Genomic DNA, 18,073 nt, shown 5'->3' on the forward strand with positions numbered 1-18,073 from the left:
ATCCTCATTGAACCATGACCTGTGGGAGGTAAAGAACACCACTGCACTAAATATTGATTGAGATGGTTAGTAATGGAGTTAATCATGAATTATAAACAATGTTTATTAGGATTTTTTAGTTTCTGACACTTTTGGATAATTAAACATGCTCCAGGTCAAATTAACCCACGAACATTATTACTGTTCCTGAGAAACGAATATAACAGGAAGTTAAAATGTTAAAATGTATCTGTGAGTTGCTGGTAAACAGGTTTCCTTGTGTCTTTCACCAGGCAAAGCTAAGACCAAGGAGCAGCGACAGACGATCATCAACCCAGAGTGGAACTTTGAGAAGATGGGGATCGGAGGTCTGGATCGGGAGTTCTCTGACATTTTCCGCAGAGCCTTCGCTTCCCGAGTTTTCCCTCCAGACATCGTGGAGCAGATGGGTGAGAAATCTCTCCAGCCTCACTCTTTTTTGCCAGATGCCTCAGTTTTTTGGCTATTGTTTGTGCTGAGACTTTATAGGCCCGTTTTGATTAGGTACTTTCCCCTCTAGTGAGCCGCTATGGGTGTGGCATAGCAAGAGTAAGAGCTGTGGGTTCAGTTCGAGTCCATTAGGACACAAGAGCTTTATAGGTCGCAAGACGCTCAGTGACATACTTGTCATAGGCCCCGTTTACACCAGGACGCTCGCGGGTAAAAACGACAAAATATTTTATCGGAAGAGCCTTTCGTTTAGACGGTGGCGGCGCTTTTGGGGCTTAAAAACTCTGATCTGATCTGCTCACGTCACGTATGTGTTTACGTCACATACATGCTCCAGGACAGGAAATAAAGAAACGTGGGATTATTTCCATGGTGGGACCTTCAAGCTGCTCTGGCAGCTCTAATAAACTTACAGGAGTCTTTCCACCAAATGTCCAGGATATGTACAGATAGTATTAGTGAACAGAGAAGGATCTGGAATTACCTCCATCACATTCTGGATGCAGCGATTGGTGGGAGGAGCCAGAGGGCTGTGAACGAGACCTGGGAGATCTAGTGATGGAGGAGAACTTTGTGGAAGGAGTAGCTGATGAAAATGTGTGGCGTGAAAACTTCTGCATGCCCAAAGATGCTCTTATGGCTTTAAGTGATGCCGCCTGGCTGCATACAATCACATTCCACACACTTTTGCGTCACCGTATGCAGCAGATTTCCTCCTGAAAACGCTCGTCTAAACGAGGAATAAAAAGTGAAGACGAGACGCCACTTTAGGTCTTCTGTTCAGACCGTCACCATGTAAACGGAGCCTCTTTCTCTTCCCTTTTGGCGTTCCTCACCCGTCTCCTCCTCCTCCTCTGTCCAGGGTGTAAACACGTGAAGGGCATCATGCTGTTCGGGCCTCCTGGTTGTGGTAAAACCCTGATGGCGAGGCAGATCGGCAAGATGCTGAACGCCCGCGAGCCCAAAGTGGTCAACGGCCCCGAGATCCTCAACAAGTACGTGGGAGAGTCGGAGGCCAACATCCGCAAACTGTTCGCTGACGCCGAGGAGGAGCAGAAGAGGGTGAGACACGATGTTTAATAAATATATATATACTCATCACTTTACTCTCACTGCACAGCTGCATCTCAATACATTAGAATATGACAGAAAAGTCCATTTCCAGTAGTTCCAGTCAAACAGTCCCAACCAAGTATTGAGTCATATAGATCAGCTGTTCTCAACCTTGGGGTCGGGACCCCAACTGGGGTCGTGAGATGATTTCTGGGGGTCGCCAAATCATTTTGGAAGTCAGCTCTGTCTCCACTGTGTTAAAGTGTTCATGTGTTTTAGTCTTTTTAGTCATTTTGTGTCTTTTTTTTTGGTCATTTTGGGGGTTTTTTGGGTCCTTTTGTGTCTTTTTTTGGTCATTTTGTATCTTTTTTGATCATTTTGTGTCTTTTTTTGGTCATTTTGTGTCTTTTTGTCAATTTGTGTCTTTTACAATGGTCTAATATTTTTTTCCATGACTGTATAAAGTAATTTACCTCATTTTTTTCAAGGTTAATTTGAGTTTAATTATCATTCTCATTTGTCTATCAAGGCGTGGTGCTGTGGAATGACATAAAAAATCTAACAGAATCATTTTCCTCTTTCAATACTTTTTAGAGCAAGCTCAAAAACTCCCTACAGATGTTCAAATCACCTTTGTATCATAGTGTTTTGTTTGTATTTTTTATTTTCATCTAGCTATGTAACTTAACTATGGTTATTTATAGGTTTAAGAGGGAGGCTCACTTTTTGATCTTTCCTGTACATTTGAACTGTTTCTTCTTTTGTTCTTTCTTTATGATTTTGTGTTTTTTAAATGCAACAACAAATTAAAAACGTTAATCTGTCTCCAGCTGGGAGCCAACAGCGGCCTCCACATCATCATCTTTGATGAGTTGGACGCCATCTGCAAGCAGAGAGGAACGGGCGCCAGCAGCACGGGCGTGCACGACACCGTGGTCAACCAGCTGCTGTCCAAGATCGACGGCGTGGAGCAACTCAACAACATCCTGGTCATCGGTCAGTTCAACACAGCTTCATCTCATTAAACTCACCAAACAAATAAATAACTTTACTTTAGATCAGCACCACTCTGTGAAAGAAGTTAAGAGTGAGAAATCTGGTGATTGATGCTGAGAACAAATCTGTTTTTACTGGATTCTTGCATGAGTCCCTTTGTCAGATTTAAAGTACCATTCTGAGGTAATCTAAGGTAATCTAATCTAAGGTAAGGTAAAACTTGAATGTCCCCCAGGGGCAATTTGATTTACACACAGGAGGATAAGAAAAAATACAAGTACCACATACACACAAGTGCAATGGTGCACACAACACAGTTCCCAATTACACTGCAAAAAAGCCAACTTGTATTTTTTGGCCTAAAACAGTGATTTGAGTTGGTAAAACTTAGGGCAATAATGTAAGTTAGCACAACAAAGGAAGCCAGTTCTCTGGCTAAAATAAGAAATGTAAAGCAAAATATGTAATAATACAAAATGTACAAACAAACAACAACCAATCAAACCAATAGAAATCAAGTATTGCTTTTAAATGTAGTAGGATTATAAGAAGCATAACGTCCTGACGTCATTGCTTGTTAAGAATGGCAATAGCAGATGGGACAAAAGAGAATCTGAACCTATTGGTGCATTTAGGGAGACTAAACCTCGGCCCTGAAGGAAGCAGCTGGAACTCAGCATGCAAAGGCTGAAGATAGTCAAAAACAACGGTCCGAGCCTTAGAGATGAGCCTTTCTTCATAAATCTGCTGAAGATTTTTAAGCAAACACCAGTTACTTTAAAACACAGCATGAACATTTTATCCAGTTTGTTTTTGTTTGGACTGAGATGTCCAGCCACTGTCGGTTGGTAGAGCGTTCGTCCACTAACCCAAAGGTTGGTGGTTAGATTTAGTGATTAAAAAATGTATTATCACGCTCAGCTGAGGTTAAAAAGGTTTCCTCACATTAAAACATGAACAAATGTCATATTTCTATTACATTTTCTGCCTTGTTTGTTTGAGATTAAATTGGTTACAAAATGTTGGTTTTCCTACTGAGATACTGGCGCCACCTGCTGCTCATCTCCACCAACTACTAATGACATTGTGTTGAATTGTTCAGATTAGTAATGAACCCTGTCTAACGCTGCTGCTCCTCTCTCTCTGCAGGTATGACCAACAGGCCTGACCTGATCGATGACGCCCTGATGAGGCCCGGAAGGTTTGAGGTCAAGATGGAAATCAGTGAGTGACCCTTCTCTCTCTGTCTGACTGCAGGAACAGACTCATCCACACTAAAGCCTTGTTACTGATCTTTTAAATATCACCTCCTCTCCTCGTCTCCTCTGTCCTTCTTTCCTTTCCTCTTGCTGCCTGCAGGTCTGCCTGATGAAAAGGGGCGTGTCCAGATCCTGCAGATCCACACCAACAAGATGCGAAGCTTCAACCTGCTGCATGGTGACGTGGACATCAAGGAACTAGCAGCTGAGACCAAGAACTACAGCGGAGCAGAGCTGGAGGGTCTGGTCAGGGCCGCCCAGTCCACCGCCATGAACCGGCACATCAAGGTCACTAAAACACTCTACGCTCGCATTAGGGCTTTGTTAGGACACTGGTTCTACTGGGCCAGGACACTGGTTCTACTGGGGCAGGACACTGGTTCTACTGGGTCAGGACACTGGTTCTACTGGGCCTCCCTTTTCTATCTGAAAAATACTTTCAAGCTACCACATTTACCTAGATTTAACATAAAATATACATTTAAAGGCAAGGCAAGTTTATCTGTATAGCACAATTCAACACAAGGTAATTCAAAGTGCTTTACATACACATTAAAACAGCAAGACACAATTGAAAACAGTAAAAACAGTCAATTAAAACAGAGAAATATAAATAAAAATATAAATAAGATAAAATAAGATACAGCAGGATAAGAAAAGAGATAAAATAATAAAAAGCACAAGTCAAACATTGTGTAGTTATAAAGTAAGGGCAGTAGAGTAGAGCAGATAAGTGTTAAAGTTAAGATACGCTGCAGTAAACTAGAGTGTCTTTAGCAAGGTTATAATAGTTTTGGATTTTTCATTAGTTTTAGTTTTAATTTCGTTGTGAATTTTTGTTTTCAAATTCAGTTAGTTTTAGTTAGTTTTTAGAGTGTTTGCTAGTTTTAGTTTAGTTTTTATTTTTTGAAAATGCTTAGTTTTAGTTCAGTTTTTATTAGTTTTAGTTTTAGTGTTAGTTTTAGTTTTTTTGTAATGGGTATGTGCCTTCATTTCCTTTGGTTTATCATCTCAGCACCAATAAGGTTATTAACTCTTACAGTTCTGGGTGTTTTGTATTTTGGTTCTAGTGTAAACATCCCAGTCTCAGTAAACATATTCACCATGTGTTGCATGTTCAAATAGAAACACTGAATTATGAATGAAAAAAGTTGACAAAGAGGAAAACTAAGGACATTTTCACTATAATTTTAGTTAGTTTTGTAACCACACAATACAGTTTCAGTTAGTTATCGTTTTTGAAAAAACTCTATTTTTATTTCAGTTAACGAAAATGTTTTTCCAATTCTAGTTTTCGTTATTTTGTTAGTTTTCGTTAACTATAATAACCTTGGTCTTTAGTCCTAAAGTGATAAGACAGTTTTTCTTTAAATGAAACCTCATTATGGTATTAACATGAATGCTATCTGTTCAAAATGTAAACCACTGCTTACATTCTGCATGAGATACTTGAAGTCTTAAGTCTTTAAGGCTTCATTGGAGCCATAAACCTGAAGCTGTGTGTTGTGCTGCAGGCCACCTCTACAGTGGAGGTGGACATGGAGAGAGCAGAGAAGCTGCAGGTGACCAGAGCTGACTTCATGGGATCCCTCAACAACGACATCAAACCTGTAAGTAGCAGCTGCTTTTACACTCAGGCCCCGTTTACACCAGGATTTTATTGGAAGTGCCTTTCGTTTAGCCCAGAGGTGTCAAACTCTGGCCCGTGGGCCAAATTTGGCCCGCAGTATAATTATATTTGGCCCGCAAGGAAATACCAAATGACAACCAGAGCTGGCCCGCCGGTATTATACAGCGCAAATAATACTACAAATCCCAGAATGCTCTGCTGGTGTTCTGGCTTGAACACAGTAGATCAGTGTGGAGCAAACTGAGCAACAATTAAAGTGTCTTTATGCACTTTTTCTTGCTAGTCCAAGGCTTGAATGGCTGCACATTCATTGAAGGATATTATTATTAGTCATTTGGTTTATTATTGTTATTTTATTCTTACATTTATTTTTAGCCTGTGGAAAAAGATTACTGTTAAATTTAAATTTAAAGAAGGCCGCATATAAAATAAAAGGGACATACGATTTTTATTTAAATTTTATTAAAGAAATTAATGCCGTTGATGTGTTTGTTTGTTTTATTTGATATTCGATTTTGCATGTTTGCAATATTAAGTTATATCAAGCTTTGCTTGTTCCATTTCGTTTGAACTTGTTTAGGTCAATTTTTTCAATAAATATCAATGTTGGCACGCGACTTTGTCCAAGTTTTACATTTTGGCCCACTGTGTATTTGAGTTTGACAGCCCTGACCTAAAGTAACACATTCCTGATGTTTTTCTGCAGGCGTTTGGAACAAACCAGGAGGATTATTCCAGCTACATCATGAACGGCATCATTAAATGGGGCGACCCGGTCACTCACGTCCTGGATGATGGAGAGCTGCTGGTGCAGCAGACCAAGAACAGCGACCGCACACCGCTGGTGGCCGTGTTACTGGAGGGTGAGACACCAGAAACATGATGCATAAATAACATTACATACATTACATTCACCATTTAGCAACATGAAAAAGGTTCTTAACCCTCCTGTTATGTTGCAGGGCAAATTGACCGTTTCAAAGTTTAAAAATAAGAAATAAAAGTATTTTTTCATGAAAATAAAAAAAATAAAAATGTAAAATAAAATTTAAAGCAAATCAATGTCAAGTAAAACCATTGTATTTTATATGAAGGTCTTTCCAATGTGCATGAAAAAAGTTTTAATGTGGATTTTTTTTATAAAAAACGATTGAATTATCTTCATTGGACCATGATCTGTTAGAGGTAAAGAACACCATTCACTAAATATTGGTTGAGATGGTTAGTAATAGAGTTAATAATGAAATATAAACAATGTTTACTGGGATTTTTTAGTTTCTGACACTTACTACTACTGCTACTACTGAAACATGACATGACGAACATTATTACTGATCCTGAGAAACAAACAGGAGGGTTAAATATATTTTGGTGTTTTCAGTGTTTTTTTTTACAAAATTGCTGATATTTTCTGACTTTCTACAAGATTGAATCCAATATCTGGAGTTTGTGTGATATTCCAGACCTGTGAGAACTGGCTATTGGGCCTCTAGAGCAGCTATTCTCAACCTTGGGGTCGGGACCCCAATTGGGGTCGCGAGATGATTTCTGGGGGTCGCCAAATCATTTTGGAAGTCAGCTCTGTCTCCACTGTGTTAAAGTGTTCATGTGTTCATGTGTTTTAGTCTTTTTGGTCACTTAATGTCTTTTTTTTTTGTCATTTTGGGGTCAATTTGTGTCTTTTTTGGTAACTTTGTTTCTTTTTTTGGTCTTTTTGTGTTGTTGTTTTTTGTCGTTTTGTCTTTTTGGTAATTTTGTTTCTTTTTTGGGTCATTTTGTGTCTTTTTTTGGTCATTTTGTGTCTTTTTTGGTCATTTTGTTTCCTTTTTTTGGTCATTTGTTTCTGTTTTGGTCATTATGTGTCTTTTTTGATCATTTTGTTTCTTCTTTTTTGGTCATTTTGTGTCTTTTTTGGACATTTTGTGTCTTTTTTTGGTCATTTTGTGTCTTTTTTGGACATTTTGTGTCTTTTTTTGGTCATTTTGTGTCTTTTTTTGGTCATTTTGTGTCTTTTTGGTCATTTTGTATCTTTTTGTGGTAATTTTGTGTCTTTTTTGGTCATTTTGTGTCTTTTTTTTGGACATTTTGTGTCTTTTTTTGGTCATTTTGTGTCTTTTTTTGGTCATTTTGTGTCTTTTTTTGGTCATTTTGTGTCTTTTTGGTCATTTTGTATCTTTTTGTGGTAATTTTGTGTCTTTTTTGGTCAATTTGAGTCCTTTTTTGCTTAATTTCATCAATTCTTTTGGTCAATTTGTGTCTTTTTTGGTCATTTTGTTTCTTTTTTGGGTGATCTGAACTGTGCGTGTGAGATTGTGTTCAGTGAGCGGGGGTCATGGACAACATGCATGTTAAATTGGGGGTCGCGACTCAAAAAGGTTGAGAACTACTGGTCTAGAGGTCATAGAAACATAATAACCATTCATCTGAAATATCCCAGTTTCAAAGAAAACTGGAATCTTCCATAAATACCAGGTCAAGTGAAAAGCATTCAAATAAATAGAAAAGCTAATTTGCAATAAATGAGTCAGCTTTCATTCATCCCACTGAATAACTGCACACATTAAACATGTGCAGACAGTAAACTGGTCTTGACTCACCCCCCCAGGTCCTCCCCACTGTGGGAAGACAGCCCTGGCAGCTCAGATTGCAGAGGACTCGCAGTTCCCCTTCATTAAGATCTGCTCTCCAGACAAGATGATTGGACACTCAGAGATCTCCAAGTGCCAGGCAATCAAAAAGGTACGTGCTGCAGCGTGTTTAACCCTGAAACACACCAGCAAACAATCAGCTACATTTGCATTTAAACAAAGGCTGATGCATCCATTTTTTCTGTCTGTCTGTCTTTCCTTTGTCCATTTCTTTAACCCTTAATAGGACACTCATTGAAATACTTGCAGATTCCAAATTTCAACCCTAGAGAATATTGGAGGATATTACATACAGCCACAATGTGTAAAAAAAAAACATACGGATTTTTAGAAAGAAGTTTACGAGATTAAAGTGGCAAATCTATTCTTGTGTTTGTTTTACTTCTACCTGTATCTTTATTTTATTTGTTTTTTATTTTATTTTATTTATTTTAGTTTATTTTTGCCTCTATTTCTATATATTATTCAGTCTGTGTGAAGTATTTAATTGCCTCTGCTGTCATGTATGTAAAAAAAAGTGTCAAATCTATGAGAAAAAAAGTCGCTGATTTATGAGATTTAAAGTGGTGAATCTGCGAGAAAAACGTTTTTTTCCCCCATTTTTTTCTCGTAAATCTGCAACTTTTTTTGCACAGATTTGCCACTTTAAATCTCTTAAATCTGCACATTTGTTTCTTGTCGACTTGCCACTTTAATCTCGTAAATTTGCAAAGTCATTGAAGAGTAACTGTGTTTGCACGACTGTTTCTTTCTGATTTTTTTCTAAATTTTTCATTTTTACATTGGAGGTCCAGGTCAATAAAGTTAATATTATTATATCATTATCCTACTGATTGGTAGTCTGATCTTTGCTGATTATCTGGAAGAAATCCATGTGGTTCTACGACCAAACAGAGAGACATGGGGACCCAGTTTAGATATCCACACTGCAAAAAAAGAAAAGTTGGGTGAACTCAAAATTTCAAGGCAACAAACTTCGATAAAATTTAAAAGTTGGACAATTAAACTAAATATTTTAAGTTCTGTTTTTGAGTTTGCTCAACTCTGAATTTCTCTGGCACGATTGTAACGCCGCTATGAAATGTCAGCTAATGTTGTGACCACAATTTTGAGTTAGCATTGATACGCTAATGGCTACTCTTGTAGCTGTAACAAGCAGCGCCGTTAGCATCAGTTAGCCGCTAGCTTCAGTTAGCCGCTAGTGTCAGTTAGCCGCTAGCATCAGTTAGTCGCTAGCATAAGTTAGCCACTAGCATCAGTTAGTCGCTAGCTTCAGTTAGCCGCTAGCATCAGTTAGCCGCTAGCATCAGTTAGCCGCTAGCATCAGTTAGTAGCTAGCATCAGTTAGCCGCTAGCATCAGTTAGCCTCTAGCTTCAGTTAGCCGCTAGCATCAGTTAGCCACTAGCATCAGTTAGCCGCTAGCATCAGTTAGCCACTAGCATCAGTTAGCCGCTAGCCTTCCGAATGACCGAATTTCACCACTTTCCCGAATTTCCCAACAAAGAAATAAGAACTATTATTATTATCTATTATTATTAACTATTATTATTATATTAACTATTATCAGAACTATTGTCCCTTGTTGTGAACCCCAACTTAAAGATATAAGTAACAACAACTCACCAACTTGTTTTTGAGCAGACAACTGGCTTCCTTTGTTGTGCTAACTTACATTATTGCCCTAAATGTCAATCATTTATATTTCCAAATTTTATCAACTTAAATCACTGTTTTAGGCCAAAAGATACAAGTTGTTTTTTTTTGCAGTGTACTGAAGTTACCAGATCTAGTTCTTGTCCAGATGAAGGTTAATGGTGTGTCCCTCCTCTTCTTCAGGTCTTTGATGATGCCTATAAGTCTCAGCTCAGCTGTGTGGTGGTGGATGACATCGAGCGTCTGCTGGACTACGTCCCCATCGGGCCTCGTTTCTCCAACCTGGTGCTTCAGGCTCTCCTGGTGCTGCTGAAGAAAGCTCCCCCCAAGGTCAGGCTTCCTCTGCACCTTATACACATACTGGATCCATCTCCTGCTGCTTAGTTTAGGTTATTGATTGGACGCTGCAGCTGATCGGACTGATCTGATACATCACAACATAACTGCAGGTTCAGACAGTGGGCGGTCCTTGGCCTGGAGGTCAGGAACCGGGCTTGTAACTGGAGGGTTGACTGTTTGAATCCCAGGACAGACAGAGGTGTGAATCCCCAGAGGCCCCACAATATGATTTTATCCCCATACTTGAGTATTGAGATATAATATATTGCGATTTAACTGTTTAACTGCATACTGTGTCCACAAAACTAAATTCAATCAAGAACTTTTTTGTCAAATAAGAGAAAATTCTCAGTCTCTTCATCTCACTTCAGTCTTATTTATTAAACTGAACTGATATCAAACATGTATGGATGACAACTGCGGCATTTTCTCAAACTGTCCTCAACTTTAAGCTTCACTGCTCTGAATTTTTTTCAATTCAACATAAAAAAGCCTAACTTTGCTGTTTTATTTCGATACTTCCAGACACGATATCCTGACATATGAGATGCCTAGAGTCCTGAGATCTTCAGGTTTTATATGATACCAGTATCTCCAGTTTATTCTGTGAAAAGTGAGCCTGCTACGGCCTCCGAAAAAAGAAAAAAAAACGGCTAAAATATGCTAAATATCGATACTTGGTGGCCATGAATCGATATAATATTGCCACGCAAATACATCGCAATACTATGCTGTATATCGTTTTTTTTCCCTACGATTAATATATAATTCAAAGACTGTATATAGAGATGGAAGGCCACCAAGACTGAAGCCAAAACATCTTGATCTCTCTGTCGCTGCTCCCAGCCTTTGGAACAATTTACCTTTGCACATCAGGCCTCCTCACTGTCCGCTTTTAAAAGAAATCTTAAAACCCGTTTTTATTCACTGGCTTTTAACTCAACATGAGCCTTTGCTCTGTTTTATTTTTTGTTTTTATTTGTGCTTTGTGGTTTTTTAAAATTAAGATTAATTTTAAAATTGAGATTAATTTTAAAACCCACTTTTATTTACTGTTTTGTTTTTTTTTACTCAGCATGAGACTCGCTTTGTTTGAGTTGTTTTTGCTTGCATTTTTTCCTCCTGCAGGGCCGGAAGCTGCTGATCATCGGCACCACCAGCAGGAAGGACGTCCTGCAGGAGATGGAGATGTTGGACGCCTTCAGCACCACCATCCACATCCCCAACATCTCCACCGGGGAGCAGCTGGTGGACGCTTTAGAGGTATGAACACACACACACACACACACAAACACACACACACACACACACAGGTATTCACTGCAGTAATGTAGTAAACACCTGGTTACTTAACCCTTTGATGCACAACATGGTCTAAAGTGACCCGACAGTTTTTATGTTCTTTATCTTTGCAATTAATTATTTTCATCATTCAGTATTCCAGGTTTTCCTCAATTAGTTTGTTTTTGGTCATCATACATCCTAATTTTGATGTCTTCCATTATTAATTTTTGAATAAAATCCCTTTTTGTGTCACTCGCCTTCTAATGCAGAACATGGGTCGAAAATTACCCGTATCCATTTTTTTTTAGCTAAGTAGCTTGCTAAGCTACCTACTTAGCTAACTTCTTGGCTAAGTAGTTAGCCAAGTATCTTGTTACACTAACTATTTAGCTAACTTCTTGGCTAAGTAGTTAGCTTAGCAAGCTACTTAGCCAAGTAGTTAGCTACATAATAATACAAAAAACTTTTTTCTTCATAAAGTATGAGAGGCAAAATGGAAATAATGATCAGTTGTTATCAAAAACAAGATATTTAAAGACTACTTGGAGTATTCAATCATAAAATAAGTTGATATCAAAAGATAGAGCACAGAAACACACAGCAGCATTAAATAACATGAAGGGAATGAATGACCCATGTTGTCTATTAAGGGGTGTTAATATGTTGTGTATCAAAGGGTTAAAGGGAAAGCTGCTCACAATTCTCAGCTCTTACAAAGACACACAGATGAATGGTGCAGTGTTTATAACCATCCCCCAATCCAAAGCACACATTCATGCACCACACAGCCTTGAAGCCTCTGTGTCTTTGTGTTTGTGAGGGAAAAAACTACATTAACAGGTACGGAACACATGTAAACAGCTTAAATATAATTAAGAGAAAGCTTCACAGGAGGTTCTTCTTCTTGCTTTTTGGTGGGAGGTTTTGAATTTGGCATTAAATATCTCCTTCCTTCTTTCTCTTTGCAGCTGCTGGGGAGCTTCACAGATAAAGAGCGGGCCGGCATCGCTCAGCAGCTCAAAGGGAAGAGAGTCTGGATCGGCATCAAGAAGCTGCTGGTGCTCATCGAGATGTCGCTGCAGGTACCAAAGCAGAGCAGCAGCTCGTTGAACATAAACTGTGATGGGATTTGTTTGATTTTACACAACAGACACACAGAGAAGAGGAGAAGAAAACAGGAAATAACATGGTTCATTGGAAAACATTCGTTTTTGGATTGCTGAGACAAACTTAATGTCATTACCACAGAGTGTAGAACTTTTTACTTTTGGCATTTTGGCCGTCACCATATTGGTTTTTTGCAGCTTTAAGTAGGGATGGGAATAATTAATCGATGATTGATTAATGGTTGTTAAGAACTTGGTCGATCACGTGGAATTTTTAATCGTAGTTCAGTTCTGCAGCCGTACATCAATAAACCAATGAGCTGAGAATTAAGTTGGATAAAGCTACAGTTTGCAAACTGAAAGTTGCAATAACAATTATAAAAAACACCGAAATACAAGAGGATTGTTGGAGCAAAACTATCTTACTGTATCAAACCTTGCTAGCATGAATTACTAAGTTTAATTCAATCAAAAACTGACTGATTGATTGACAGGATCAAGTGTCTTTTCGTCCTTTCAAAATAAAACCGTCTGTTATCAAAACAGGCTTTTGCATAGTGCTGTATATATGTCTTTAATTTTGCTCATGTATGCATGCAGCGATGAATCGATGAATTGATCGTTAACGTTATAGATACGCATGTTGGCAGATTTCTTCCAAACGCCCATCGCTAGCTTGAAGTGGACAAGAGGGTGACTTCCTCACTTCATTGACAATTAACAGGTTATTTATTGAGTATAAGAGGTGGTGATAAGTGGATTTTCTTTCATAAGATGGAGCCTGGCTGGCTGTTTTCCTCTGTTTTACTCTAAATGCTAAGCTAAGCTAACTACCTACCGATGGTAAATGTATTTACCAGATAAGTGTAAAGGTGATGTCAGTATTGTCATCAAAGTGTTGACATATGTGCATGGTGCAGGTTGGCTGTGTTTGTTTCCTAGGAAGTTATTTTGTATTTTAACAAGACGGGTTTAATAGAAAAAGAATGAAAAATGCACCATTATGGCAACATTTAGTATTTTGGAAAGAGGTTAGCGTAGCGCTTTGCTTCTTCTTCTTTAGTGTTTATTGGTGGTTGGCCAACCATCTTAGAGATGCATTACAGCCACCAGAGGTGCAAGAAGTATTCAGAAGTAAAAGTATATTTCCTGAAATGTTGAACTATTCCTTTAAGGTGAGTAAAGCTTCTGTTTAGACAGATTCAGGAGATTTCTGATATCAGCCATACTGACTGATGATAATTTAACTATTAAATGCTTTTACCGTCAACAGAATATTCAATCTCTCTCTCCCTCTCCCTTTTTTTACTAGATGGAACAAGAATACAGAGTGTCCAAGTTCCTGTCTCTGCTGAAAGACGAGGGGGCGTGAGTACAACGCTCTGCAAAGATGAAAAACTTTTTATTGCTTGAACAGCTTTCATCAAGTCACACCCTCCTTTTATCCTGATGCTCATCCTTTACCTCCCTCTATTACCCTGTCTGCTCATCTTCTTATGATGTGTATATTGTATGTTTTGTCCTTAAGCATCATCATCATCATCACAGCTCAATAATGTCACACAAGAAAACATATTGATCTTGAAGACTCCAATTTTGTATTTCCACACAAACAATCCCTCACTAACTGTTGACTTTAACAGCTTTATTTTGCCATCACCAGGGTGAACGAAGGCGATCAAATCAGAATTTAAGCTGTCGGTCGCTTTGCTGTATCTGGTAAGGTCAACAGCAAAGAATGAGACTAGTGGAGTAGAAGAGCACAGAACCTGTAGCGTAGCAGTTAGCTATTAGGTTAGCATTTAGAGATTTTTGTTCTTACTGCTCTCGGATTTGGTTTCAGTCGCCCCTTTCATAGTTGATCATTCACACACCTATAAACTCATTGTGGCTCTGTCAGTGTTGTTTACATGATCCTATTGTCTGCCTGATATGTCTTTACACATTAATGGGGGTGGCCCAATGCAATAATACAAATAATACCAATGAATAAATGATGTCCAGGGTGTCACAAAATATGGTTTTTAATCTCAAAATGTAGCACATTCAACGAGAAGAGCGAGCTAGGGTTGATTTACACATCCAAATGGTAAAATATTATATAAAAAAAAACCTATGTTATATATAATTTAGTAAAAGTTTCATCTGGTTTATTATTTTTGGCTTAAAAAAAACTGCAACTGCAATGTGCAGCAAACTATATATAGTAGCTGGATGCAAAAACAACTAGCTAATTTGCTATTAAGAGCTACACAAATCTCTTTGATAAACAATCCATTACCAAGACAACATACCTTTATCTTGGCATTTTTAAATAAAATAAAAAATATTGTTTTGAATTGCTCTTGGGGGCCCCCTAGTGGCCACGGGGCCCTAAGCAGTTGCTTAGTTTGCTTATGCCTTAATGGGCTGGCTCTGCAAACCGGGACACTTACTGTATGTAGAAGAAAATACTTCTTGACTAAAAATAATGAAGCGAGACCTTTCCTTTCATGATCAGACGATCTTTAGTGAAAAATAAAAAAGAGCAAAAACATACAGCGTGTGCGTTCATGCCGTGGCTCCACATTTGTTGCTAACACAACAAACTCTGACGTAATCACATGGTGTCCCCGCTGATCGTAAACAAACCGGCATCGCTAACTGTGCACTGAGAGTCCAGTGTTTGCTGTAAACAAACGGAGGTTGCTAAGTGAATGTATGTGCTGATTTTTTGACATGGACATGTAAAATGTGTCCTTATCTTACATGATAAACCCCGCCCCATAGAGCTGACATCATCACTTTTATTTGTTAAACATTGTCATTTATTGTATTTACATAAGATGACATTCTAAATGTCATGCAAGCATTGCATTTTTTACCCTTCATTTTTGTTTTAATGCTGCAAGCAAATGTATGACTCATAGCTCAGTTGTATGCACTTTAAAATATGAATGATTCTGCTGTGTAATTATAGTGGTATATAGTGTTAAAAAAAGCTTCTTTTTTCTCCCAGATTCACCACTTTAACCCTTAATAGGACACTCATTGAAATACTTGCAGATTCCAAATTTCAACCCAAGAGAATATTGGAAGATATTACATACAGCCAGAATGTGTAAAAAAAAAACCATATGAAAATAATATTTTGCGAAAAAAGTTTAGGAGATTAAAGTGGCAAATCTACGAGAAAAAAATGTGCAGATTTATGAGATTTAAAGTGGTGAATCGGCAAGAAAAAAGTTGCTTTTTTCCCACTTTTTTCTCGTAAATCTGAGACTTTTTTTGCCACTTTAATCCAGTAAATTTGCAACTTTTTTCTCAAAATATTACCTGAATGTGACATGGTAAAGTATGGTATTATGACAATCTTTAAGACAAAGAATGAAGAGTGCAGTATATCAAAAGTTAACTGAGTAATGGTGTTATATTGTGGCTCTCTTCTTGTTTTGTAGCCGGTTAAATCCTGCTCATCCTCTTTTATTTTTCTCAAGACACCGCTCAGCGTTGTGCTGGTGTTGTGTGAGTACACACAGTTTGTTGAGGGTCACTAAAGAGGGCCCGTCTAAAAAAAAGGGTCTGTAAACACCAAGGTTATAATAGTTTTGTATTTTTCATTAGTTTTAGTTTTAATTTCGTTGTGAATTTTTGTTTTCAAATTCAGTTAGTTTTAGTTAGTTTTTAGAGTGAGTTTTCTAGTTTTAGTTTAGTTTTCAGTTTTTGAAAATGCTTAGTTTTAGTTTAGTTTTTATTAGTTTTAGTGTTAGTTTTAGTTTTTTTGTAATGGGCTATGTGTTGGGTGCGAGAATCAAAGAGTTCATAATAAATGTTTCCTTTATTTCCTTTGGTTTTATCCATCTTAGCCCCAATAAGGTTATTAACTCTTACAGTTCTGGGTGTTTTGTATTTTGGTTCTAGTGTAAACATCCCAGTCTCAGTAAACATATTCACCATGTGTTGCATGTTCTAATAAATACACTGAATTATGAATGAAAAAACGAAAACTAAGGACATTTTCACTATAATTTTAGTTAGTTAGTTTTTAGAGTGAGTTTGCTAGTTTTAGTTTAGTTTTTAGTTTTTGAAAATGCTTAGTTTTAGTTTAGTTTTTATTAGTTTTAGTGTTAGTTTTAGTTTTTTTGTAATGGGTATGTGCTTTCATTTCCTTTGGTTTATCCATCTTAGCCCCAGAAACACTGAATTATGTATAAAAAAAGTTGACAAAAACGAAAACTAAGGACATTTTCACTATAATTTTAGTTAGTTTTGTCAGTTAGTTATCGTTTTTTTAAAAACTCTCGTTTTTATTTTTATTTCAGTTAACGAAAATGTTTTTTCGATTCTAGTTTTGGTTATTTCGTTAGTTTTCGTTAACTATAATAACCTTGGTTAACACAACACAACCGACAGGAAAGTGACACAACTCTGTTTTTTCCTCTTTCTAGTGATCGCAGCTTCTACGAGTAGAGCAACTAGAGAGCAACGCAACCAGCAACAAACCACACATGGGACGAAATGAGGAAGAGGAGGAGAAGAAACGAAGATCTTCCTCTTGTCCGACCACCTGCTGATCCATCCGTCTATTTAAATAAACACCTGGTCAAAGAGAGGGGACACTAGTCCTCCATCTCAGCATGTTTCCACAGGCAAAATCACTGTTTCCTCCTCATCACCACCAAGTTTACTAACTGACATATCACAGCAAACTACGGGAAGTCGTACTGTTCAAAAAAAATCTGTTATCTGTAAAGAAATTGCAATAGGTGATTGTAAAAAGTGCGGTTTTGTGCATCGTGCGTAAAAAATGACCAAAAAAAAAAAGACATGTATGTTTTCAGCTATAGTATTTGTTGTATTTGTTGCATATCCTTCGTCCTGCTAAAAATAGTTATTGTTAGTATTATATGTATTCTCACAAATACAAGCAGAATATACAGAATACAGAATACATCCCGATCTGAATATTTAAGACATGAATCTATGAATGAGAGGCTTTTAGTGACTATGTAGTGGCTGTAAAAAAAAAAGAAATAAAAAAAAAGCTGTTCCTTGTGTAAATGTAAACCCTTTAAACATACAGTATGTAATTTGTTCATGTTCTGTAAATAGTATATATAGACAAAATGCAGTATGAGAATATTTAAATAATCAGTCTCAAGTCTATTTCGTACTATATCAGTATGATTCTTCCCTATTGATCCAGAGATGTTGACTTTACCAGGTTAGTGTAATAGTGAAAGTAAATGTTGGATTTTATGGCCTGTCTGTCTGTGTTGTGTACAGTACAGTTCAGTTAGCTATTGTAGCTACACTGGAAATTGTAATAAGTTCACTTTACTGAAAAAAAGTTAGGAAACCGATTGCCTCAAAATCTCCAAGTAAAGTAGCTAATTCATTTCAAGGTGTCATAGCTAAAAATAACTGTGTTTAGACAACTCAGATAATGGCAGTAAACTTGAGTATAGTTAACTCAGTACTCATAAAAATAAGTTATCCTTACAAGTTTAAGTGTGCACATTACTAGCAAAATATCAGGAAACCGATTGCCTTGATATGTTCAAGTAAGCTGAACCAAAAGTGATAAGTTATTGAAACTAATAGAGAAAAGACAACAGTTTGAATGGAAAACGAAGTTTAATAATTAAATTTTTTTG

The 18,073-nt window shown here is 37.5% G+C and overlaps 1 protein-coding gene across 1 annotated transcript in view; it reads left to right on the plus strand.

The window, feature by feature from the left end:
• The window catches only part of LOC131983733 (vesicle-fusing ATPase), a 58,633-nt gene extending 41,127 nt beyond the window's left edge, over positions 1–17,506 (plus strand). Inside the window, exons 8-20 of the mRNA XM_059348520.1 lie at positions 273–428; positions 1,331–1,530; positions 2,352–2,517; positions 3,667–3,741; positions 3,877–4,064; positions 5,291–5,386; positions 6,113–6,269; positions 8,012–8,145; positions 9,892–10,038; positions 11,176–11,310; positions 12,300–12,413; positions 13,750–13,805; positions 16,865–17,506. Coding sequence (XP_059204503.1) covers positions 273–428; positions 1,331–1,530; positions 2,352–2,517; positions 3,667–3,741; positions 3,877–4,064; positions 5,291–5,386; positions 6,113–6,269; positions 8,012–8,145; positions 9,892–10,038; positions 11,176–11,310; positions 12,300–12,413; positions 13,750–13,805; positions 16,865–16,886 — 1,646 coding nt within the window. The 3' untranslated portion in view covers positions 16,887–17,506. The remainder of the gene's footprint in view (positions 1–272; positions 429–1,330; positions 1,531–2,351; positions 2,518–3,666; positions 3,742–3,876; positions 4,065–5,290; positions 5,387–6,112; positions 6,270–8,011; positions 8,146–9,891; positions 10,039–11,175; positions 11,311–12,299; positions 12,414–13,749; positions 13,806–16,864) is intronic.
• Positions 17,507–18,073: the final 567 nt, after the last annotated feature.

This window comes from Centropristis striata, chromosome 13 (genome assembly GCF_030273125.1).
Source record: "Centropristis striata isolate RG_2023a ecotype Rhode Island chromosome 13, C.striata_1.0, whole genome shotgun sequence".
In the NCBI taxonomy this organism is placed as follows: domain Eukaryota; kingdom Metazoa; phylum Chordata; class Actinopteri; order Perciformes; family Serranidae; genus Centropristis; species Centropristis striata.